The following is a 25,301-nucleotide window of genomic DNA, read 5'->3' as shown; positions in this document are numbered from 1 at the left end:
TGCCTTTTCAGGAAGGTGACAAATGTTTTGCTGCTTTCTGACCACAGCCTTACAATAGGCCCTCAGGGCAGTTTGCTTGTAAAATCCATTCATCCCTAAAACATTGTGATTATGTGCATGTGAGCTGGCCTGCATCTGTGGGACTGCTGATTGAGTTAGTCCCCTGCATCCTTCCAGCCCTGGTTCCCCGGCCTCTACTCCCTCCCCAATGGCCTGGGGGAGCTGAAGGGTATTGCACTGCCTTCCTCTCCCCTTATCAACTACTTGCCTCAGTCTCTGCCAGAGGTGGGAGTGGGTGGAGTCTGGTGGTCTCCTGCCAATTTGTAATGTAAATGTAGTTCTCCAATTTCTTTGGTCACACCAGCACACTGAGCTGGGGAAGGGGGGGTTAAAGCCCCTCCGAGATCCTAGACTCCAGCCATGGTTTGCTTGGGGGGCAGTCCCTCTCAGACTGTTGCCCTCTCCCCTGCACCCTGCCCCATGCCCCCGCCCCTTCTTCTCCAGCTGGGAAAAGTCTGGCAGGGACTGCCCAGCCCCACAGGCAGACCCAGCGAGGTTTGCCACCCCCACCTCCTTGCCAGCCAGCCCTCACTGCTTTGGCTAGGGAGCAGAGGGGCAGGGCCAACTCTGCTCTCTGGAGCAGACAGCACAGCACAGCCCAGGGTTGCAAAGCATGCTGGGATGCTGGAGGACTGTAATTTAACTTGAACCAGGAAGGGGGTCTGGGACAAAAGTTTCATAATCCGGATTGATTTAAGTCAGTTACAACTGATACCAGGTTTATCTTAAACCAGTTTCAGCCATTTGGAAATTGGCTTATGCGCACTGAACTTCTGTTCCGTTACTTCTGTCCCTAGCCATAGTTTGGCATTGGTTGGTAGTTCACCTGAAGCTAAGTGGAATTAGTAGCTTTGCTTTTCCTACTGACTCCCTTGCCTCTCAAACCTCCTTCCAGTCAAAGAATCAAAGCCAGGTGACCTTCTTTATGAAGACAGACCTATTATTGACTAATATGAGAATGATTTGAGTCTACATTTTGTTTATATTGTCTAGTGTTCTCCTAGTGTTGAGTACAGCTGTACAGAAACATGAATTTCCATTTTACAGAAAACTCCAAACTACCAACATTTGTTTCCATTCTGAGATGAAATATCAACTTTCAAAATACCCCCTTAAATTAAAATTTTTGAAAAGAAATACATTTTGAGTCAAACACAACATCTCAAGTTCAAAGGTTACTTTCATATCACAATTTAAAATAAAATAATACATTTTAAATGGAAAAAAGTCATGTCAAAATAGAAAATTGAAATGTTGAAGAGGCTTAAAACCTCTTCAACATTTTAACCTTATCAAACCCCTTCATTTTGATTTTTAAATGAAATTTGGGGAAAATTGGCATGTTTCTGCAAAATATTTTGATTTCAACAATACAGCATTTCCTGACAGATAAAGATTCCCTTAAAAATGATCAATTAGCTTCCATTTCGGGGTTGTGTAAATGGTTGGGAGTAGACACAACTCATTAGGCAATGTGTTTGTTCTGAATTTAAGCAGAAAGCTCCAACCTTAAACTGGATAAAGGATATTGTTCTCTTCTTTCATATCTAAAAAAAAGGGTTTACAAAAACCACCAGGACTTCAAGGGCTTGTCTACACTGTGTCTATGCCAAATCCTGGTGCGTTGACTAGACATGTGCCCTATCCCCTTGACTCTCATTGTAAGTGTTTGCCAATTCCCAGAAATTAGGCAGTTAAGGTTGGCATTCATGCTACTACAGACATAATGTAATCCCCATTAGAGGAACTCCAGTGAAGCACTATGGATCACAGAGAAAGTAGAGGCAAAGGGAATCTGTGGATCCCCAGAATCCATTAAGCTTGGGAGCAGCCTTCAAATAGATACTTGCTCCTTGTTTAGACTGTCTAAGAACCGCTTCACACCTCAGCCCTGGAGGTTTTCCAGTGAAATGTGCTTTATTAGAAAGCAGGATTTTGTTGAACATAAATTTCAAAAATCAAACTAATTCAATTTATATACGTGAAAAAAATCTTTAAAAACAAAAAGGTTAAAACAGAGGTTAAAATGAAATATGTTTAAGACTTTTCTTCTTTCATTGTGAAATATTGTAGTCTATTTCTCCCCCTTCACCCCCAAATTTTCTGACTGTTTTCCAATATTTTCTAGGTGAAAACAGTAACAAAGTGTTGAACACATCATTTTCAGAAAGTCATACCTTTTTTTTTTACCCTCAACACTGTTAAGCACAGAAGGTGTTATTTTTAATAACACCTGAAATATGTTTTCCCTCCACTTTCTTATTGTTTTGAAACTTCTTCCACTTGAGGAATAGATACACAAGTCTCCTTTGCCAAAACCCATTTAAAAGCCCACTTTCCCCCCACACACATATCAAACATGATTATATCCCTATGTCAAGTTCATACCTGCCCCACTTTCTCTTGCTACATCATTATTTGAGGCAGGAAAACACTTGTGAGTCACCAGAAAATGAAGAATTGGTCCTAGAGAAAGTTTTCTACCTGTGCCTAAAGCAGGAATAAAATAGACCAGGTGCTTTACTATCTGGATTAACTAACATATACAGTCATTTTAATCTCTTCCCTCTCCGCCCCCCCACTCTCTTTCTCTTTTATGATGTGTTTGTGAATTATGTTGTTTGCATTTATAATTATGGGCCCTAACAGATGGTTGGAGCCTCATTTCACAATGCGGTGTCCATTAAAATGAACTACTCTGGGCTGCCAAGTGATTGTTAACTGTAGTCCTGATTCACTATAGCAGAGGGCTATTTATTCTCACTCACTCTCTTGAAATGCATCGGGAGGGAACAGGGCTTTGGGAAATGGACACAACATTGGGTGTTGTGCTATAATAAAGACATCATAAATAGCCACAGTCGGTAACCACAAAAGATATCTGCAGCTGCGGGCCCAGAGGGTCACTAGCCCAACACAGTTTGCAATCCAAAGAGGTAGTCTCAGCTCCGGTTTCACTGTATTTGTTAAGCTCCAATGAAATGTAGTCTTGGCGCCTCATTTTGTTCTCATTTAGCAGAAGCGGTTCTTTCTGTTCTTCATCTGCATAATGCAGTTAGGGATTTCTGAAACTCTCAGACTGTGCTGAGAGAAATCCAGTCTTTGGATTTTTTTGGATCCTCAAGTTGCAGAATATGAACTGCCTTTCTCATCTGCTTCAAGGCTCTCTACCATTTCTTGTCTGATGTGGTGACTAGTGTACTCAACTTGTCTGGTCGTAACAGACTTCCCTTGGACTCTGGCGCTAAAATTGTAAGTGGCCACGTGTCAGCCTGCCTTTCCTCTTAGAAATCTCATTTCACTACTCCACCTTCATTACTTTTTTGGGCTGCTTCAGCTCTGCCACCTGCTGGATTGTACGTTTATGTACCCAATCATTTGCACATTGGATTTTTTCTGATCATACTGTCCATGTACCATCTTTGCCTCTTATTTCTTATTGACACTTTAGGCTCTTGTCTAACACAGACAAAAGTAGAGAAGGCATGTCCAGGTTTCCTTGATTCATCTGCAGAGATCTGGGCTAAGCCAGCTCTTACAGTTAAATATTTTTTTAAACCCTTCACCAGGTCCTCTTTATTTATATCAACTTCCCACCTAGGCTGCCACGTGCCGCCCCACAGCAATCAGCGTATTCTGTTGCAGCAGGGAGGTTTGGGCCTGTGCAATGTAAGAGCCTTTAGCAAGCTACACTGAAAGCCCAGTTATCTGGCATTTTACTAACCGGCATTTCTATTAACTGGAATTTCCGTCCGGCCAGATGCAGGCGGAGGTAGGGAGGGAAGTTTGCACATGGGAGTGGCTGCTGCCACCTACCACCCACTACTCACCACCCTGTTCCTGCTCCTGCTCCGCGTGCGGCTGCTGCCACCCTCTACCCCCCGTTCTGCGTGCGACTGCCATCACCCCCCCCACCCCCTCCCCCAGCTCCACATCCAGCTGAAAACCCCTGTGCCTCAGGTAACTGGCATTTTTAGATTACCGGCACCCCCCGTTCCCCACTCATGCCAGAAAACAGGGCTTTTACTGTATTAAGAAATAAAGTTTCTCACAGTAGGCAGCTTCTGTGCAGTCCTCATCAAGACAGAAATGGCTGAAAACTTGGTTCCTTCCCAATATATCTCCTATGGGACAGAGTACTATATCTGTAAGTGATGAATCGCCATCATTTCTACTGACAACTCTGAAACAGCTGCAGGATCCTTTAGAGCTTCACAGACTATGAATACTTTCTGGAGTATTTAATATGAGGTTGCAGGATTTGAGCGCTCTTGAATCGAGCCTCTGAAGTGCAGAGGCAGTTGAGAGGCAGACAGACCACTTACACTTCTTCATGAGGGATTCCTGAGATCATCACTATCTCTGGTGTATGGAAAAAAATGTATTTTTACTAGAGCTAGTTGGAAATTTTTAAGGAAACATTTCCTCATTGGACATGCTGATTTGTTGAAACCAAGAGTTTTTACTGAACCAACTGATGAAATTTTTGTCGGGAAGGTTTCTGAGGTCCAGGATGGAATTCCTAGTCAAAACTTAAAGGGAAAAAAGAGCAAGAGAGAAATAGGACATGGACAGAGCGATCGTCCTCTCATATATCCAATAATAGCTAATAACCAATAGACACGTTATAGTCGTGACCTTTCTCCGCCTGATTTAGACTGCTAGTCATTCTGGCTGGGGTCTTTCTCTCTCTCTCCCTCCCCCTCTGTTTTTTCATGAAAAATGTCAATGTTATCCCAAAGAGGAACAGGAAAAATATTTGAACTCTGGAACATTTTTTGCAGGATGGAAAAACTTTTCTGCATGTCTCTAATTTTAACTTGAACCCTGTCAATTGCCAAAAAGCAAGTGTGTGTAACCCCACGTTCCTATGGTTGTTACTCCGGGCCTGCCTCCTCTCCAATCATCTGTTATTCCCAATTGTTGCAACTCAAATTAGACTGTAAACTCTTCTGGTCAGCATGGCCTTGTAATTTGTCTGGCCAGAGCACAGCACAATGGGTTTCTATTTGATTTAGGCTTCTGAGGGCTAATGGCAACTTTACTAGTATTTATATTGAAGATGTTGGTACCCATATCCTGAAGTAGGGACACCTGTTTCTTTAAACATGTACATTACCTATTGTACAGACAATTTTTCCAGTTATCAGGTCTTACTTAGCCTAGAGTGTCATGAAAAGGCAAGGTCTTTAATCCAAGCTAAAGTGCTCAGAATAGCCAACCAGTGAATTAAAACAAATGTAGCATCATTTACTGAGCGAAATAAATACACATCTTGCAAAATGTCAAGTCATTTTTTAGCATTAAAGCTATTCAGACAGATAGTGCACAGCAGGGTCCTTTCACACCCATTATGGTTTCTAGCTCTCTGCATTCCTGTTATGTGTCTGCTTCACAGAGCTAGGCAAATAATAGATATTTTGGTTGTTTGGCAATTTTGGGGGAAAAATGGATAAAGAAAATAAAGCTATTTATATATATATGATGGAATTAAAGAAAGGGATATTAATTGCACCAGAATCTTAAAAGATTTGCTTTCAGCAAAACAAATCATTTCATTTAGACCACGGACAATTAGCAACTTTTTAAAATTTATTAAAAATGAAGGTTAGGAAGTGTCAAAACCAGAGCCTGTTTCAGTTGAGAATACTTCCAGTGTTTCATTTAGAAGATGTCTGGATTTTTTTCCAGACTTGTTGAGATTTTTATTTTTTTTATGTGAAGAGTTCAGTTAAATTGCAGAGCCACTAATCAGCTTGATGTTGCTGGATCCACATTTTTTTCCTGAAAAAAAGATTTCAGACAAACAATTTCCTCCAGCTTTGTTCCTTCATATCAGTTTGTGTCACATTGCCGAGGAGTTCTGTATGTGGTTCTCCCCTGGGTGAGGAAACACTTTGAAAAGAAGCACATCAGGAATGAAGCACCGCTAGCAAAACCTAATGCCAGTTTAGATCTGTACGAGCCTGTTTCTCATCTCTCTACTCCAGTGTCAGGCAGGAGTAACTCAGCCAACATCAGTGCAGCCACACCTGTGTAAAACTGGGTTAAGAGGAAAATCCCTTAGGCCCACACATCTGTTAGGCCCATGTTATATTTAGTGGTAGTTCATGTTATAGTTTTAGAAGGATTTAATTTTAATCGACAACAGCAATGCTGAATCTTATTCAAGAATCTGATTCACAATTTTTTATCTTAATTTTTGTATTAGCATGAAATATATAAAAATACAGATAATAACTTATTTGTTCAAAATAAGTCTACTGGATAAGACAAAGCCTGCAGAAGCAGAAATGTGTAATAAATTCAGCAATACAGTGATACCTGCTGATAATCAGATTTCTACATAGTTCAGGTTTAAGCCTCCTCAAGCTTTGAGGAATGCTGACGTCTTTGCTTAGGGGCAGTAGTGTCCACCCACAACACAAACACACTCCCACATACAGCACCGCAGTGCCCAGGAATACAAAATATACACCCACAGACAATGCACATTGCCAACACAGATGGACACATAACCACACACACAGTAAAATGACGACACAGAGAATACAACCGTTCGGATAAACACATGGACGTGGAAGCAATATAAGCCTGCAGACACTGACACGTTTTAGCCTCCGTGTGAAAATTAAAAAGAAAAATCAGCCTTGCATTAATAAGCTTTCCTTCATTTTTTAGGTGAGAGACAAAATGAACAACCTCCAGCATCTACCAATTCAAATCAGATTCTTCCAAACCTATTAATAGGGCAGTTGTTTAATACAGTAAAAGGCTCCAATGACTGTTCCCCAGCCACAGGAGCAAAAGCCAGTCTCCTGTGTATTCAGAATGAAGTGCCTCATTCAACAAGGACCTGATGCTGTAAACAGGTGGATTAGGAAGGGATTATCAAGCAGCCAGGCAGCTGCACTGCCTGAGATGGGTGGCAGAGGTTTTCTCCATCAGTCTGGCATCCACTGAATTGAGCTTAGTACTTTTGCCACGCTTGAACCATTCTAGATATTTATCTTTTTTCATTTTTGTCTCTTGTATTATGACTCAGAAATAAATATTTCTACTTTTAAAGGTTAAAAGGACAAGAGCTGTTGAGGCCACAATGTTTATTTAAAGTTTTTGAAAAGTGTGGGAAGAAGCTTGCCACATGAGTTCCCTCCTGTCATCTATTAGCGTGTCAACTCCAGCTAAGAAGAGACATTTTCACTCCTTTCTGAGCAGGGCCTGCTAATACAATTCAAACCTTCAAAGGCTGCTTGTGACATATTCCTAGTGAGAAGTGCTCCCCTCTCCTTTGCAGTAGCCACCGACATCAGTTTTGTGTAAGATGATAAACTCAAAGTCAGGATCCTACAAATTAGGAAGGGATTAGCAAACAGCCAAGACAGCTGCACCACCTGAGATGGGTGGCAAAGGTTTTCTCCCTAAATCTGGCATCCACTGAATGGATGTGAGTGGTTAGGGTTATATTGTTAAAGGGACTGCTTCATGACTATTTGCAGTAGTGGTTCTCAACCTTTCTAGTTCTAAGACACCTCTCAGTAGACTTGAGACACAATTTGGAAAATGCCAGCTCTTGGTTTTCACTTTTATTTTGTCTACAGAAAAACAATAGAGCAGCTCTTCTGTTGAAAAGAACTCCAAAAGAGCACAATAGGTCAGAATGGTGTTAACGCTATGGATTGCTATGTGAAAACTCTGGGCTTATCTTATGAATCATGTTTGCACACTTAGTGCTAACATTTTGCAGCACCCCACAGCACTCTTGAAAGGATCTCCCTATCTTTCACTATGGGAAGAGATATTGCTGTAGGGAACTTCCTGTCTGAAGCTTTGCTTATTCGGTTTTTTCAGGACAGATCTTTCACCTGAAAGGGGAGGCACAAGTGGGAACATCAGACTCCTATAATTTTAGTGGGGCATGTTTTGGAGCAGGAGGCCCCTGGGGTAAGCCAATGATGAACCATAACAACTCTGTTCCAAGTGGAATACACCTGTCTCAGCTGCTTTGCTCCCAGAGGCCTGAGGAAGTGTACTGTGATACCTGAAAGCTTGCCTTTGTCTATCCCAACCATGCAGTTGGTCCAAAAAAAGATATCACTCAAAAAATGTCTTGCTTCTTGTATATTTCCTGAGCCATTATGGCAACAGCATCACGCCTACAAGCAAGGTTTGCTTGCTTAACTGGTTATGCAGATCAGTGTGGGAGAAAGATCAGCAGGGAGTTAATGTGAGAACGCTAGGAACTACCTTACAACCGCTGGTGGCTATTTACCTGGCGCAGACTGACTCTCAGGATATTTTAGGGTCCAAGACTCTCCATTTCTCTGAAGGGTCTGTCAGAGTTTTAACCATAGTCCCCTCCACTGTGGAAAAAAAGCTAATCCAACCACTTAATTAAAAAACCCATTGGACTGTCAAAACAGTGTCTGCTGCAGAAGCAATCATCTCCAAATTGATCATCATCACAACTGAAGTACCATTTGGCAAGCCTAAGTAGAGTCCCTTTATGGGTGGTAATGTCTTCCCAGTCTACTTGGTCAATCTTGCTGGGCGATACAGTGGTCTGAGCAAACCCAATAAATGAAATGACAACAGTACTCCTTTCTGAGCTATGGGAGGAGTCAGTTTTGGCTATAACAGAAAGAAAGGAGCAATATTTGTAATCCCACACTAGACCTTCATCTAGTAGCAGGGCTAAGTAAACAATTTGCAGTGGAAATGTTATTTAATGAGTTTAGCCTCTCTTTCTGCTTACTGACTGTGATGTCCTCTGATTCATTCATTATTCAATCTGTTTGAGAAATGTATCTTGAAACAGTTATACCAGCAATTCAGAGTCCATGCAGACTTTCTTTGTGAGGATTGGTGAGGTAAGTCATATGGTGTTCTTCTCCCTGATTAGATGAGTGTGTGGTACATCAAATGTAATTATTGCATATTTGTGAACATAAAATTCAGGTTCACAAATACATGTGCGTTGCATTAGGAAATTTGCTTTCCACAAGCGTTTGTCCCTGTAAAGTGAACATGATGTTTTCAGAGAAAAGACTGCATAAATCTTAATCATGTTGGAAAGGCAGGGCCTTATGTTCTCAGTGGTGGTAGACAACAGAACAAGGACAAATGCTCTCAAGTTACAGCAAGGGAAGTTTAGATTAGATATTAGGAAAAACTTTTTCATTAGGAGGGTGGTGAAGCACTGGAACAGGTTACCCAGAGAGGTGGTGGAGTCTCCATCCTTGGAGGTTTTTAAGAGGTTATATAGTTGAGGCTGGGGTTGGACTAGATGACCTCCTGAGGTCCTTCCAACCTTCATTTTCTATGATGTGTGGTCTTCTTTACTTGCCCTTCAAAGTGTCCCATGTAAATGCTCAGAAGCTTTTAGGTTTCATTTGAAAGGAGAACCAGGTGAATTTCAAAACAATAATACAGCCCAGCATCTTCAGCAGTTTCCTTGATGGACTTCTTGGAAACCTAGCAAATGTCAGTAGACGAGAATAGTCATTATTCCCTCATTTTAACTTGCACACTTTGGCATGACTATGCAGAGTTTCATTTTCTACCTGGCAAAGAGCTGGAACTTCTGGTCCAAGTAGCAGACGTCATATAAAAATAAATGTCTTCCCTGAGAGATCTAATGTACTTTAATGATCTCTCCTTAGCTTACATGGTTGTCTTACAAACGGCGCCACTCCTTAGAAGGCTGAACGTGCACAACTCCTTTTCAGCTGCCAGAAATGAAGAACAACATGCTGCTGTTTTCCTGATGTCCAGAGAAAACAATTAACTGTCTTGCTACAGAGCAGCCGTGTGTTACCGCAGCTTGCTGGCTCTTTTCAGAGCACAGGATCTTTCTTCACTGTGTGCAGCACAGATCCCAGCCTGCTCGGGATTTCCTTAGTGAATCCTTGTTTAGGGGGATAGGCTAAAGCCAGGCCAAATTTAGCTCTAGAACTAAACTTCCTCAAAGCTCAGGTATTCATATTGCAGCTTGTGCACTAGGCCTTTTTCTGATACATGGATATCACAGCCTTTGTGCCATGACTGTATAGGCCCCAGTGTGAAATAGGAGAATGCAATTCTAGATACTATTTTGCTAGAATATAAATTGATCTGAAACTAATGCTATTTCACTTTCCTCTTTACTCGTGTGTTAAAGCAGGGCTGTCCAACTTGTGGCCTGCAGGCTGCACACAGCTCACAAAGGGTTAATGATGGTCCCCCAGGGCTCACATCCAGCCACTGCTGCCCCCAGCAGCCAGGGGCTCCAAGCACCACCTTGCTCCAGCTTCCTTTTCCTGCCCCGACCCCTGCCCCTGGGGGTGGAACAGTACAGCACTGTGCACCCCAGGGAACCTGAATCCTGGGGTGCCTGATTGCACATGCAGTGGGGGTGTAGCTTGGGAGGGAAGGGTATATTGGGGCATTTGGTGTAGCGGGGGGACATGTGGCCTCCAAACATGTGGTCCCTGCCAATGAGGCTTCTCCTAGTGTCACCCAAAGAACATGCAGCCCCTGGCCACTCGGAAGTTGGATAGCCCTGAATTAAAGCGATGGAATTGATTATATTCTTTTAAGTGCTCATTCCAGGGCAAGGTACGTGTCAGGGAAATTTTAGAAGTTCCAGCTGAAGAGGAATAACATAGTTAAGCTCCAAAAACCTGAGGTTAGGGAAGTTTTATTGGAGACACTGACCACAATTCTCTGAGCTGTTTCTGCTCAAAGCAAGAGAACAAGGATTTTCCAACACTTTTCCAGCTTCCCAGTTCTGTGCCAGGTCAGAGGCTGATTTAGTCTCTAGAGGAAAAAGAGGATCCCCAGGACTGTTCCAAATTATACCCAGGCATGTGTTATTGAGGTACTTAAATGAGATGTGGCTGAGGTGCTCTGTATATAGGATGGCACACCCAATACACTAGTATGGGCAACAAAGGAGGATAGTATAAAGTATTGGGCTAGGTCTATACCCACCCTGAATTCCACCTAGGTCAGAGGAATTTTATAGTAATCATTTAAGGTGGCATTACAGCCCTTTTATAGAGACAAAGCAGCACAAAAGGGCATGAACAAGACCTAGAATCAGGCTCATTAATGAGCCAGCATTTTCTAATACCCATAGATACCACAAACTGTGGTCAGGTTTACATAAGAACTCAGCTCCCATTTAGGCAACAAAACACACAGCAAGATTTTCCAGAGAGTTTGAAAATGTTGGATGCTGAGCTGTCTGACCTCACACAGTGATAGTGGTATCATGAAGAGTCATTAAAGTAAGCTGCATCCATGAAGAGCATCCACGCACATTTACCCACCTTTCCAATACTGTGCAGCATTTATTTTGAACCCAGATATTAACAAGGAGATTTCATTTAAGTATTCAAGGTTATAAGAGTTTGGAAACACCAGTTTGACACCAGCTATGATCATCTCAGATCTGCTTCTTTAGTTTGCATTCCACTCCAGATCTCTTTGCAGTATGAGGGAGAGAAAACAGAGCTAGACTACTACTAATACTTGATGTACATGAAGCTATTTTAGGAACAGCCGCATGAGGCTGCCTGGAGTTTAGAAAATGGAACAATTCTTATCACATCTACCACATTCAGTCTGGGGACAAAGTCTGAAGGAAATCAATAATGAACACATAAAAGGGGTTCTCCCTCCAAATACTTTCATCTTAGAAGCTGGAGAATAGCTACACATCTTCTTCGGCAATCCCTCACAGTTGAGAATGTTTGTCTTCCTTGATTGTCTTATCAGCCATCTTTGGACGCACAGATGAGACCTATCCAGGATCAACAGACTCTACTGAAGCTTGGTTTCCATGTGGGGTGGGTGGCGCTGGATTCTTGATTTGGTCTGTGGCACACAGTTTCTGCTGGTTTCACTTTTCCATCTCTTCTTGTTGGCATGAGATTTCAAAGTACTGAAATCCCTGCAGCAGACTCTTCTTCCATTTGGGGCGGTTCCAGGTGATGGTCTCCCATGAGTTAACATCTATGTTCCCTTTTTTTAAGTTGGCCTTGATACTTATCTACAGATGCTTACCTACATATAATTATCTGGAGAATCCAAAGGATTTTATTCCTGGCTAGCACTGATTTGAGTGGCCAAGCAATGATCGGCACTGAGATTGCTTACCATGGATAGAAATCCATTGTGTTTAGTGTGTAGTGGCTAGATCTCTGGGTCACCCAAAAGAGTGTAAATGTTCCACACCAAAGTGAAATAATTCTTTAACCCCTACGTTGAAGAAATCCCCTACTATGTTGCCAGGTTAGTCAACACCATCCAAGGTATCTTAATTAAACAGCCTGATTTATTTTCTAGTAGTCACTGCCTAGTGACCGTGTAGTAATACACGGTCTAACAGGGTTTGAGGTGACATTGTGGTCATAGATTTATTCTCCCATCACAAGCAAAATTTGGTTTTACATGTTACTTCACAGGCAGATCAAGGGAAAATTACTGTTGGAACCATGCTGAAGTCATATGTGCCTGGCTTTCCAGAAAACCGTCTTTAGATAAGAAAACTCCCAGCCTGTCCTTTTAATTTGAGTTAATGACTACTGTTTGATTTTTCCCCCCCCACAGGTATACAGTTTTACACAATGGGCATCATCAGGAACATGAGAAGCTTCCCATCCACAATGACCCAGAATCCCAGGAGTCCTGTTTCTAACCAAGATCCTGGAAGAGAACAATCCACCTTCAGGACTAGAAGGTGCTTGGGCTGTAGTACTTTAATACAAACTCATTCATCTTCATTTTCATGGTGCCTCTTGTATGGATCTGAGATGAATGCCCAGCCTCATGAATATGGAGACTCATGAGGCACAGGAGGGGATGTAATGAACAGGATGATTGAGGAGACCTCTCGGCTGCTGCAGAAGAATGTCTGGACCATGTTATCAGAGCAGGACCATATCTGCAGTGCTTTACAGGGGAATGCAGATGCACTTCACTGTATACAGATAACACCCACGCAAACCACGCTCAAAAACAGAGTGCTATTTTTTCCTCCGCTGCCATCTTTGCACAGGCCACCTCCTTGTTTTTTGACAATGATATTGTGATCTTATAATTTCAAAATTTGACTTGAAAACCTAACATGAAACCATGGTAAATTCTTCCTTTATCTTTTTAAGGTCACACCCACATATTATGGTGCTATCAGGAGAGGTAGCACTTCCGTATTCTTTATTAAAATGTGAGGGTTTTTTTATATGCTTTATTTGTGTGATGTCAGCATGAACTGCTGATTTCCGCCCATCCCATGAAGTCTTGTTCTGTAGATGCTTTTTAATAAGTCTTTTCAACCAAGATCTCTGTTGGAAGATTCATGGAGCAAAAGCAGCCCATGAAGATCTGAAACAAGCCCCACAGAGATGTACTATATTTGGTAAGGATATATGGCCCACAGGGACTGTGCAAGTCCCTGCAAATGCTATTTCATCTTGAGCTAAGTGCCAGAAGACAGCAGTCATGTTCTGTTCTATTTCCTGCAATTAGATGTGGGTCCCAATCTCCTGGCAAGTCATCAGTGCAGTCCTTATTTGGGCAAACTTTGGGCGCTCCTACTGTAAAAGAAGGTTGGTGAAGAGATTGGAGAATATCAATCTGTAATTGATCACTAAGTGCCATCTTGATAAATATGTGTCATCTAAAGAGCTTTTCTAGCTAAAGCTGTAAGAATAAATCCCATTTGCATGATTTTTTTTTGATTCCTTCCAGCTCTGACACTTATTTAAGAAGTTTTAGAACTTCCAACTATTGCTGTACACACTTGTCCCCTTACAAAAATCTCAGTTCCTAGGTACTTCCTGCATGCATATGTTACTATGTTTCCTGTAAGAAGATTCCTCCTTTGCATGTGAATAACACGCATGGCTGTAGAGCTAGGGACCTTGGGAGTCTGATTTTAATTGAGGGGGAAATGTGCAGGTTCAAGACTGTGAACCTGTAACCTCTTGGATGAAGATGTACCCCAAAGATGACAGCCACAACGTGCAAAACAGAACTGTATTTTGTTACATTGTGTTATCATGTACAGATTTTTTAATGTAAAGAAAAAAAGTTGACATTATTTATTATTATTTTTTAAAAAAGGAATTAAGTGTTTCTCCATTAAAAGCTTCTAAATGTGGGAGCTTAACACACACATATATATATATATATTATTTTATTAATGTTCTGTTGCTATGTGACAGGTATTTACTGTAAAAGAACTACTCTGAACAAAGAAAAAATATTGCTTAGTAAGAAGATTTTGTATCTAAGGGCAAATGGGTTTCCTATTACCATGTCTAACTATCCTTGACTTCCTTGATATGTTCTTCTCACCCAGGACAGAGTTGTTGCTAAAGGTTCTCTTTCTGTTCCTTTAATAGTCCTAATTTGATGAAAGGGTAGAACTAAACAGTTTTTTTCATCTAGAAAATGAGGTGATTATAAATGGGTGAAGAACCAATGCTTGTGACTATAAGCACTGGCAGTAAATGTAACAAGTGCTCTAAAAGAGTGGGCAGGTTACATAATATGAGGCAATTATAGGTTTATCATTAGACCTAAGTTCTGCAACCATGTTCTCACAGAGTTGATTTTCACATGGTTCAGGCTTCCGTGAAACCGTTTGTATAAGGAATACTGCTCACAAGATTGTTTGCAGGATTAACAGCTAAGGCTGTAGAACAAAATGATGGATCATCGCATTCATCCCAAGTGTCAAACTTCTTCAAATAATATCTAACAAAGCTTCTTCTCTGTCCCCACAAGAAGGCGCTGGAAAAGATTAGCTGAAGATATCTGTAAATGGTATGGGACCAGTTGCATGGTGATGCAATGGTAGTGGTGCAATGGTGTTTCATCTTTCCTCTCATGTTCTTGGCCTGTTGTTTACTCTCTATGTATTTTAATGTGCTTTGACAATATATCTGTTCTTAATTTAAGAAAAAAAATCCTCAATACTGTATCTTTCTCATGGAAAACATTCAACTGAGATATTCAACTCGCTAGGCAAAATGGTCAGTGGCTTTGAAACAGAGACCCCCTATTCCAAACCACTTAGCATATTTAAGAAATACAAATGTCTGTGTTCTGTGTCACTTCTGGCTAATGGCTCATTGATACCAAGTTCAGGAGGTTTCTGTAAGTTAGCCTGTAAAGCTACCTGGCAGCTACCATCAAATCAACAGTTACAGCAATGTTTCTGCATGCCCAGTGAATTACACTGTCAGACACCAAAATGACCCAGTACTTCTCTGGGGATTTGGGGTGTCTCGTGATTGGAGCCAGCACTTGGTTCCTTCTCTAAAGCTTCATTTACCTGCTTGTTGAATGACTGCAGCAGATTGGGAGTCTGCCATTTCATTGCCCATTCTGGCTAGTGAGTTTGGAGCCCATATCAGGTGCTCAGGTGAGATTCAGCACAGCAGAAGTACAGTGCTGAGTAGTGTGTGATACATCTGTCATTTTTATAAATAAAATTCCTCTGTGTACATTGCATGAGAGTTAATTCCATTTTTTCTGTATTATTTACAGTATTTTTAAGTGGTAATATGTAATCAGCTGAGCCTTTCTGCATGGGTAAAGTGTTTGCGGGGGGGGGGGGGAGGGGGACGACAGTGTCTCTTTGATTAGCTCTCTGATGCTGAGAAAGCTATATGATCTAGAACAATTATACCACAGCCTGGTGGAGGAGGAGACTGCAAGATATGAGTCCTAGTGACTGCTTAATAGCTGTTTCAAGGGGATTGTTATATCAGGGCTACGATTTGTAGCCACTGTTATGAAAAGAATGCTAGGGAAACAGTCAGCCCTAAGACACAGCATGAATATTATCAACATTGGTGGGAAACCAGTTAAACCAGCTTTTTCTGGAGGGTCAGATCCTTTGCTTGTATAAATCAAGAGCCCCAGAGACCACCATGGAACTATATACATAGGTCTGACTGCTGAAGGCAAGAATTGTTTCTGAATTTGCTGAATAGTGAATCCTGATTCTCCCCTGCCTCACATCCCGTCTTGCCATTCACGCATGCAAAGAGAGCGTAAAATGCCACCACATCAGAATAATAATGTTATACACTTGTTTAGCACATAGGCAGAACTGAATATGTAGTTGAGGGAGAATCAGACCTCTTAGCCTCGAACAATAAGGTTCCTGAGTCACAAAGTAAGGTTTTTAAGTTTCCTTTTTTCCCAGTCCTATCCCACTAACTACCTCCAAGGCTTCTCTGTCCTCACTTTCTTCCTTTACACCCTTATAGTAACATCACTTGTTTCATCTTTCAATGGTGTTCTCTCCTGTCTTGTGTATGATCACCCCTTTCACTTCATCAAATACTAGGATTACACTGGTATATAATAAGACTCAACTGATAATCACTTAAAACCTGGTATCTTATCTACTTTCCATTAAAAAAACTGTAATAAAAGGGCAGATATAATTTTGTGCAGTTGATTTATGGGGCTAGTCTTGGTCCTCACACTGACTGAACTACATAGAATTGGGAAGAATTTCTCTTTCATCATGTATTCCATCTAAAGTGCATTGCAACCAGTGAACAAATGTTTTACTTATTCATGCACATCAATACTGGCTTGCAGACTGCAGCATTACCAAGCATACTTTCCACGAACAATTTACATGTCGGTGCATACAGCATATCTCCAGAGTGTCATGTTTGAGCCTCTTAGTAGCATTGCCTGATGCCTGTGTTTAGATCCTGTTTTACATGTTCTGGCCAGTGATAAAGTGCTCATACAACAGCTGGCTAGTAGAAAGGTGGCTCCCTACACCACAGCTCACCCAACTTCAGCATATGTACCTGTGTTTTGCAGACTATTCTAGGTCCGGCAAGAAGTATTTTGGGACATTGCCAGTAGGGAACCTGCCTAGAGAAGCAAATACAAAAACTAATTAAGAGCACTTAAGAAAGTTTATTGATGATAAAAGGAAGTTGTAAAGAAATGAGATAATGGCTCAAGGATAGGCTGGGAATCCAGTTTAGTCCAATCTTCCTATCCATCTTCTTTTGGTTGGGTTTTATGAGCCAAATACCTTCTCTAACATGTAGCTTTTCATCTGAAAAGGATATGATGTACTACCTGCTTTATGATTTGCTACCTGCTAGCCCTCCACTTTGGGGGCTCCAATCTACTCACCCCACCCTCCATTGCTGGCGGGGCAACCCCCAGAACAAGCTCCCTTTGCTCCCTTTCCCTCCTCCCATTATGAAAACAGTGCTGGGACTGGGAGAGGGGAAGGGCATTGCTAGTGAACGTCTGTTGGGTCCAGGGGATCGTTGAAACTCATGGGGCTTCCTGCAAAGTACCATGAGTTACAACGGGGAGCTGCTCTTTTGTCTGCTCAGAAAAAGAGCTGTGTGGACCTAATAACCCCTGAAGCTAGCCTGGTTAAGTCAAGCCAGTTCCTCTATTCAACAGCATGCAGAAGAATGATGGGTTTAGTATCATATCCAGCCACCTTTAACTCCTCAGCCTTAATAACGAGGTGTACAGCTGGGTGAGCTTTTTGGAACAAGTCCTGAGGGAGGCTGCACAGCTGGAGCCATAGCATGGTAGCTTGTTGCCCTGATCCCACATCTTATGCTACAAATGATCACTATTCCAAAATTCAAAGCCACCATTCTCTTGTGTTGTTTTAGAAAAGATAGAAAAATAATCACGCGTAATAAACACATTGCAAATAGTGCCTGCAGAATAGAAGGAAGCTCTGAAGAAGAGTGCAAAGAAGAAACTGTGCATTTCAGTTAACTGATGAGCGAGACTGTCTGGAGAAACACAAGGCAGTAAATGCATGGTTCATGTTCTGTAAATGCCAGTGCTTCAGGCAGTCAGAGGCTGTATTGCTTACTGAGCTGCTACCAAGGAGGTCACTCTAATAAACACCATGAAATGAATGCTTATGGAGTTTTTTTGTCCCTCATACTTGTCTCCCTCACTTCTATTTTAGCATTTAGTTTATATTGCCAGCTTTTACTCCTGGAGGGGAGCAATGTATGAAAATAAAGGAGGATATCTTAGATGGGATATATGCTTTACAATGTACAATTAGCAATTATTTTTCAAGCAATTTAAAGGCCAAGCCTCAATCTACCCTCAAATTGTAGACATGAAAACAACAGTTGCCTTTTCATATATGACCTACATTAAAAAAACATTTGTGTGTCATCTGGGTAGAAGTATCTAGAGCTGTGAAGGGTTTCAGGACTGGAATAATACACAGCAGAAAAGACTGAAATTGAAGTGTATTTGACGAGATGTGTAGGAAATACAAACAGTTCCTACCCCTAAGATGCCTGACTCCCAACATATGGGTTCCATGTCTACCTTGTGAAACACTAAAATTCACCAGAATCTCAAATTAATTGAAATTTTGTATGTGTGTGTGAGCATGCCACAGACCCCTTTCTCTCTGCCTTTTTCTTTTTAGCACATTACCTCTGTTAACTGCAGGTACTAATTCTTACCTGGCTGTCTTCCCCTTTGCCAGTCACAAGAAAGTGGAAGGGAGCATGTAACAGCTCTTGGCTACCAGGTATACCAAGCTGTTGGTAAGATTGTCTTATCAATACAAATATAAGGATCATCATAATAAGAGCCTAAGCCATGTACCAGACCATTAATGAGTAGTCATTGGATATTCACGCATTTCCATGGGTCATAATCTGAGATTAATTGTGACACTTAATGTAGTTTGATTACTGCATGCAATACAGACCCAACAAGGGACCTGATGGATGTGCTATTAAAGCCATTACTTCTGGCTAATGGCTCTTTGATACCAAGTTCAGATTTCTGTAAGTTATCCTGTCACTAGCCATTACTATAGTCACCTTGCTTCTGAGTGAAATGGCTCAAAATAATCTACTTTACTTTCAATAATATGGGATTTTTTTCTAGGGCTCTCTGCTACAATGAAGGACACTACGTAGAATGTCTACTTAAAATACTTACAGAACAGCTAGACAAGTAACCGAACACATAAATGTGAATCAGAGAATTGATGATGTTATATTATGCTTGCACTGTCTTTGGCTCACTTGTCAAAGACCCTTACTTTGCCCTCAACTCTCCTGCAGGCCTCCAAGTGGAAGCGAGAGCTGAACAAATAATCAGCATACATTTTTTTATTTAAATTTCCCAAGCTGAAGATCATTTGGATGAAAAATTGGGACTTTTGCAATCAATATACACGAAGACTGGTGTGAAAAGATGTCTCAGATCAGTGAGGGGACATGGGGGACAGGGGGAGCGAAAGCAGCAGTAAGGTGTTTATTGTCCTTTACCTGACTTGATGTAGCACAATGGCACCAGCCAATCTAGTCCAAAAATAATCGATTTCTATCCCTATAGTAGTTGGAAAATTTATTGCAGAGAGAACAAGTCAATTGTTTTTGGAGGCAGCCTACGTTTGCCAGGCTCAGTCACTCACGAGGTTTCCACTAACTGAAGTTTCACAGGTACTAGAACAGTGTGAAACATTTTCATATGGCCAAACCCTGTGCTTGTTGAAGCCAATGGCAAAACTCTCATTGAATTCACTGATTTAGGGTCAAGCCTTTATCACAGTATTGGACTTCCAATGCTCCCATGCCTATTTTAATGTTCAAAGGACCAACTGTTGGCTTCTCTGCTGGACGATATAAAGACTTTGTATTCATTCAGAGCCAGCTTCTATTCCACTTAGGTACTTGAGTGCAATTCTATGCCATGGTGCTTGAGTCCCTGAAAAACTGTTAATACAAAAGGTAGGTGGGTTTTCTCCTCCACACTGCTTTTTTTGTAATCAGCCATAAAGGTAAGATGACAATGTGTTACAGAAGTAGATGCATTAATGGATTATCAGGGACTTGAACAGTGTGGAATAGATCACACCTAGATACCTAATCCACTCAGGTGCCCGGTGGGTGGAATAGAATCTTGTCATTAGCGTTTTATTCAAAGTCAATTTTAGTGATAAAGCTCAAGTTGGGCCAATGTGTGCTTGGGTTACAGGCACATCCTCCCTCACAGACTGTTAGGACACCCTGGTATGCTCTGAATGTGATTTGCAGTGGGAGAAAGCATTTGGAGACAAGGACAAAAGTAGCTCACGGGCTGGTGCAGAGAAAGTATATTATGTCTGAGAGATGCTGGGAAGTGGGTTAGTCAGTCATGTTGGGTGTGCACCCTCTTAAGGTCTGGAGGAGACTCCAATTTCCCTTCCACAAGTACTTATGCTGATCAAGGATTTCACAGATGGCATCAGGCTGCACAAGGCTGCATTTATTCTATCAGCAAGCTAGAGAGCCCAGAAGAATAATGAGATCCTGTCTGCGTCTTGTAGTTTCCTTTTTCCTATTTTTTTACAACGTAACCCTGCGTACCATAAAGGAATCTTTGACAGAGAGATAGTTCCTGGCATCACTGGAAGAGTTTCTTGTTAGACCAAGTCACCAGTATGCTCCTCAAACCCCTATTCTGGAAATCCAATCCCAAAATAAGATCCAGAGTATGGTCAGAAACCACCTAAGTCTCAATGTTGTCATTACAAGTCACATAGGGATGGAAATAGCTGACTGAGCACCACCCGTTCATGAGCTGGATGTATTCCACCAAGTGGATTAATATTAATGGTCTGTACGGTCCCACTGACAGATGAGTTTACCCCATACTGATCCACACTGCTAGGCTCTACTATTACACTGGAAATGTTTTTCTCTCTGAAAGAGCTGATTCACCTGTTACCACCTCCCCACTCATAGCAAGGGGTCCAAGGTCAATTATCAGTAATCATCCAGACACAGATGTTCAAGCTGTGAACATCTGGCCCCATCTTGCAGAAGACAAAAACAGCAGAGAACATGGGGAGTTTTCTGTTACATTAGCCCTTTGCTATCTTGCTGCAAGCATACAAGACCAACCATCTTTATCCAACGTGCTGGGGAAGCCACTGGTAAGTAGCTGCTCTCAGCCTCTTGGACAAAGGTAGTATACTTGTCTGTTTTAGAATCAATTCAGTGATAGTGAGAGGCCACAAAATGACCCAAGAGGATAGAGTTGCTTCTGTTTTAATGCCAAATACAGTGCAATATGGACAGAAGTGGTATATGCTTCTCTCATGCAAACCCCTGCCCTGCCTGGCCCTGAAGGACCAATTGCTATCTCTAAGAACCTTTGTTTGATGGTAGGTTTGAGGACATGAGCACCTCTCTTCTATGAATACTTCTGTCATTGAAAGCACCTGCTCATTTTTATTTCCAGCTGTCAGATTTTTTTGGTCACTAAAGGCATGAAAATGGTATTTAGATGTTGGCTTTTGGGAACTGGCTTGTAGGTAAAGTAGATATTGCATTAGAACAATGGTCCAGGGGCAATGGCAAGAGTTAATTGATTTCTAAATGCCTGTTTGTGACAAAGTTTCCTTCAAGGCCCTCTGTGTCTGCCACAGGCAAGCAGCAACCAGACACACAGGCTAGGAAACTGAAGACATGTACTACACTTCCATAACAGAGATAAGGGACTCTGCAGCATTGGCACCAGGTCACAGTGCCCAAATGCAGGGCCCTGGGATTTCTGGCTTTGGGGAACAGATCAAATCAGGAGGACTGTTAAATAACCAAAGTAACATGTGTGCATGTGATGGTTTGTTGGAATAAAGAAACAGGTTGACAGGACAGAACGTGGACAGTATGATAACCACAGGGAAACCAATCAACAAGGCCCAGAGATGAAGTCATCAAAGGGGAGAAAAGGATACAAAAGGAGGGATTTCAGAGCAGCAAAGGATCTGCAAGAGGGGAACCCGAAGCTGCCATGGAGAGAGAGCATATCACCAGCCCATCTCACCCACCACACTGGCGGGGGGTGGGGTGGGGGGTGGCTGGAAGTGGGGGGTCAGCTTTTGACCTCCAGGCTGCTGACATCTGACATTCAAGAAAGAATCTCAGGGTGAAGCTTGTGTACCGGCCAGATGTACCTTGACTCTAGGACTGGTACATATAGAATTGTGTGCATTATTCTTATCTGTTATCACTGTGCATCAATAAAATTTGCTTATTATTGAATGGAGAGGTCATGGTCAATCTGAGGGCTTAAATCTGCCCAGAAGAAGGTATTTGGGTCATAAATCCAGTGCCAAGAGCCACCACTGGAACAGGCATTGTTTACAGTGGTGCTCTCTATCTCATAGCCCAACTTCCTGATCCGCCTGGCCCACAAAACTCTTCACTTCAGAGATAGCAAATGGAATCCAATGACAGCTGGGCTCCAATTTAACAATGAATCTACAATTTTGATAACTTCTTCCACTGCTGCTGTGTTTTCCACTTATTTGCACTTCCAGGGCTTTAGCAGTGGGGTTGCAGAGTGTAGTTTACGAATCACAATAAAGTAGAGTCCTTACATAGAATAAAGAGCAATAACAAGGCAAGCTATTAGTGAAGGGGATAAAAGTTACCCAAGTGTTAGCACAGTGCAATGTGTCATGTCATTTCCATCTTTCCCATAGTCACAAGCCGTGATGACAATTAATGAAGAAATAAATTTGAACACAATTTTGTTTCCGGTTCTCAGCTGAGATGACCAGACACTGGGGGACTACTACCTATAACTGATGGAAACCACTAGAAATTGCTATGATTTTAGAAGCAGCAGGCTCTCCTGATCACCCTCAATTATCGTATGCTCAACCATTCACAAATTCTAGAACTGCTCAGTATGGATTTTTATTCCCAACCTTCACAAAGGGCCAAAAGATGTACATTCAAAGTCTTCTGTCCTCAGTTCCTCTGGCTGGCTGTTGGTTTCTCTGTATGTTGTGGAAACACCTTTACCATTGTGATCTTGGATGACTTATGCAAATGGCCTTCCTCAGATGCTATTATCACTGCCCACATCACAAATATGCTCCTTAGCAGAAATTTTAAAATTTCAAAGTAGGAAGGTTTCCAAACAGTTTGACTTCTCAGCGCTTACTATAACTTCTGGTAGCCTGTTGCCAAGGGCTAAGACTTGTTTTGTTTTCTTTAAGTGAAAGACTATGGAGCTGTGAGGCATTTGGCTTGAGAGCTCCAGGTCTGGAGGCACAGATGAATCAGGAATTCTGAGATCATGCTTTCTAGTAAGTTAAATGCTTTTAATTGTTTGCTTGAGGGCAGCAGATTTCAGCACCACCCACCCAGCCTTCTCTGGAAGGATGACTGTGTCAAAACAACTCTGGATAAACCAAGCACAGTTCTTAGAGAGAGAAGCTGATTAGGACAACATAGTGCCTCTCCAGAAAGAAATTGGGTTTGGACATACTACTAATGTACTATTCATATTTTTCCATACCTGATGGTTTCTTTCCTGTTTGAATAATGTTTTGAAGGCTTAATATCACAGGCAATATAAGCCCTGCCACACCCTTTGCATGCATGAAAACGGTAATATGCAGGGGAGTGGTAACATGGAGCACAACTGGCAGTAGAGAAGCATTCAGCTCAGCAGGACCTTTTGGAATCAAGAGGGGACTTGTTCTTTAGGCCACAAGGGTCATGGTTTGAGTTTGGACAGAGAGAACATGCTCTGAGCATGAGCACACACACATACACACAGTTTGACCTCTGGGCAAAGAATTAATTTTATGCCTGTTACAGGTTATTTCCTCCAGTTGACAAACCCCATCAAGACAGCAAAATAGAAGGTAAGTTCATTCCTATTGCTTGCACCAAGGAAAAGCTTGCTGAGGCCAGAGAGGACTCAGATGTCCCTGGGATGAAATCACAACCCACATGTCCCTTCTTAAAGCAGATGATGTCACCTAAGGCAGATGGATTATATTATCTCCATTGACTGATGGGTACCTGAGGCACAAAGAAACCTAGTGACTTGCTCAAAGTCATGCAAGAAGTCTATGATGCAACAGGATCTCCCCAAACCCAAGCTGGACATTGCATTGAGAACTGTCTTTACTCTCACTAAAGCCTCACACCAGGACATGTGCAGGAAGCTAAAGATAGAAGTATCGTGCAATGGACCAACATATGGCATTTACTTTTTGCCTTGAGGTTTACAATCTCTCTACCTATCAGGGTTAATATTTATAGAGCTCCCTTCCAACTCCAGCAAGCAATTTGCTTTGTTTTCCTAATGGGGATAATCACTGTTTGTTAAGTGGGCTGTAAACTGATTTCAAAACTCATTCCTAAACTGCAGATTACCAACAGGGCAAATCTAAAAGCCCCAGCAGGAGTTATCTCTGTCTTCATGAAGATGTAGCTGGGCTGGGTTGTTGTAGGTGGGATGATCCAGGAAATACACAAGAAGAAAGGTTAGTTTAAAAATATATTTTACTGGATCAACTGTAGCCTGAAAGTTTATCAGCATCTCTCCCCAATTATTTGGTTGATTCAATAAAGTATTACCAAGCTAACCTTCCTTTCAATAAGGTAAAGGGGTGCATCATTTGACAGAATTATCTGGACTGACTGCAGCCTGCTGCCCCTTGTGTCCTGGACTCTCAGGTGAAAGAGGTTCCCACAGTTAGAGGAGGAAAATGCCACTCCCAAGTGACAGTGCTAATTTATAGCTGAGAAGGACCTTTCAGCCACAGGGAGATGTACTGCTGATATGAGAAATCAGATGGGAGCTGCTCCTCCTTGGTGTAGCCCCAGTGGAAGACACAGGTGCTCAACACCTATTACAAAAATAAGTTGCTGCTTCACTTAAATGCCCTACACTTAAAAATGGTGGCTCTTCTGTGTAAGCCAGGGCAAGAAGCCCTTTTACTCAGGCTTGGAGTCGGGTCCTCAAGCTTGTGTGAATGGGAATGGACCTCAACAGAACTATGGCAGCATACTGTATTATTAATGTTCAGGCACCTGGATCTCAAACTGTCCTGCCTGTGCCAGCCCCAGCCCAATCTTTCTAAATGACATGAAAAATGACTTTAGAAACCTTGAAACCAAACCAGCCCATCTGTCTCCAGCAGACCCTAATGTTCCTTTATATACTATTTTAAGAACATCTTTAATCCATCTGAGACCATGGAACACATCACAAGCTCAAATGTGTAAACATAACTCATTCAGCCATAGCTCTACTGGCTTCTTAGAAGCAGGTTGTATAAATGCTAATAAAGGCTAAAAAGAAAAAACCCAATCAGTTTCTATTTCAGGAGTTAGAAATGTACTTGTCCTGGAAAGGTATCTAAACCAAACTGTTCTTTGGGATTCTTAAAAGCTCAGAAAAAG

General features: G+C 41.8%; 1 protein-coding gene across 1 annotated transcript in view; it reads left to right on the top strand.

The window, feature by feature from the left end:
• The window catches only part of HTR4 (5-hydroxytryptamine receptor 4), a 258,458-nt gene extending 242,896 nt beyond the window's left edge, over positions 1 to 15,562 (top strand). The window contains exon 7 of the mRNA XM_019478656.2: positions 12,655 to 15,562. Coding sequence (XP_019334201.1) covers positions 12,655 to 12,742 — 88 coding nt within the window. The 3' untranslated portion in view covers positions 12,743 to 15,562. The remainder of the gene's footprint in view (positions 1 to 12,654) is intronic.
• Positions 15,563 to 25,301: the final 9,739 nt, after the last annotated feature.

The sequence above is a fragment of the Alligator mississippiensis genome, chromosome 9 (assembly GCF_030867095.1).
Source record: "Alligator mississippiensis isolate rAllMis1 chromosome 9, rAllMis1, whole genome shotgun sequence".
Taxonomy (NCBI): domain Eukaryota; kingdom Metazoa; phylum Chordata; order Crocodylia; family Alligatoridae; genus Alligator; species Alligator mississippiensis.
The sequence above is the reverse complement of the archived record's forward strand: the minus strand, read 5'-3'. Positions and strand labels throughout refer to the sequence as shown.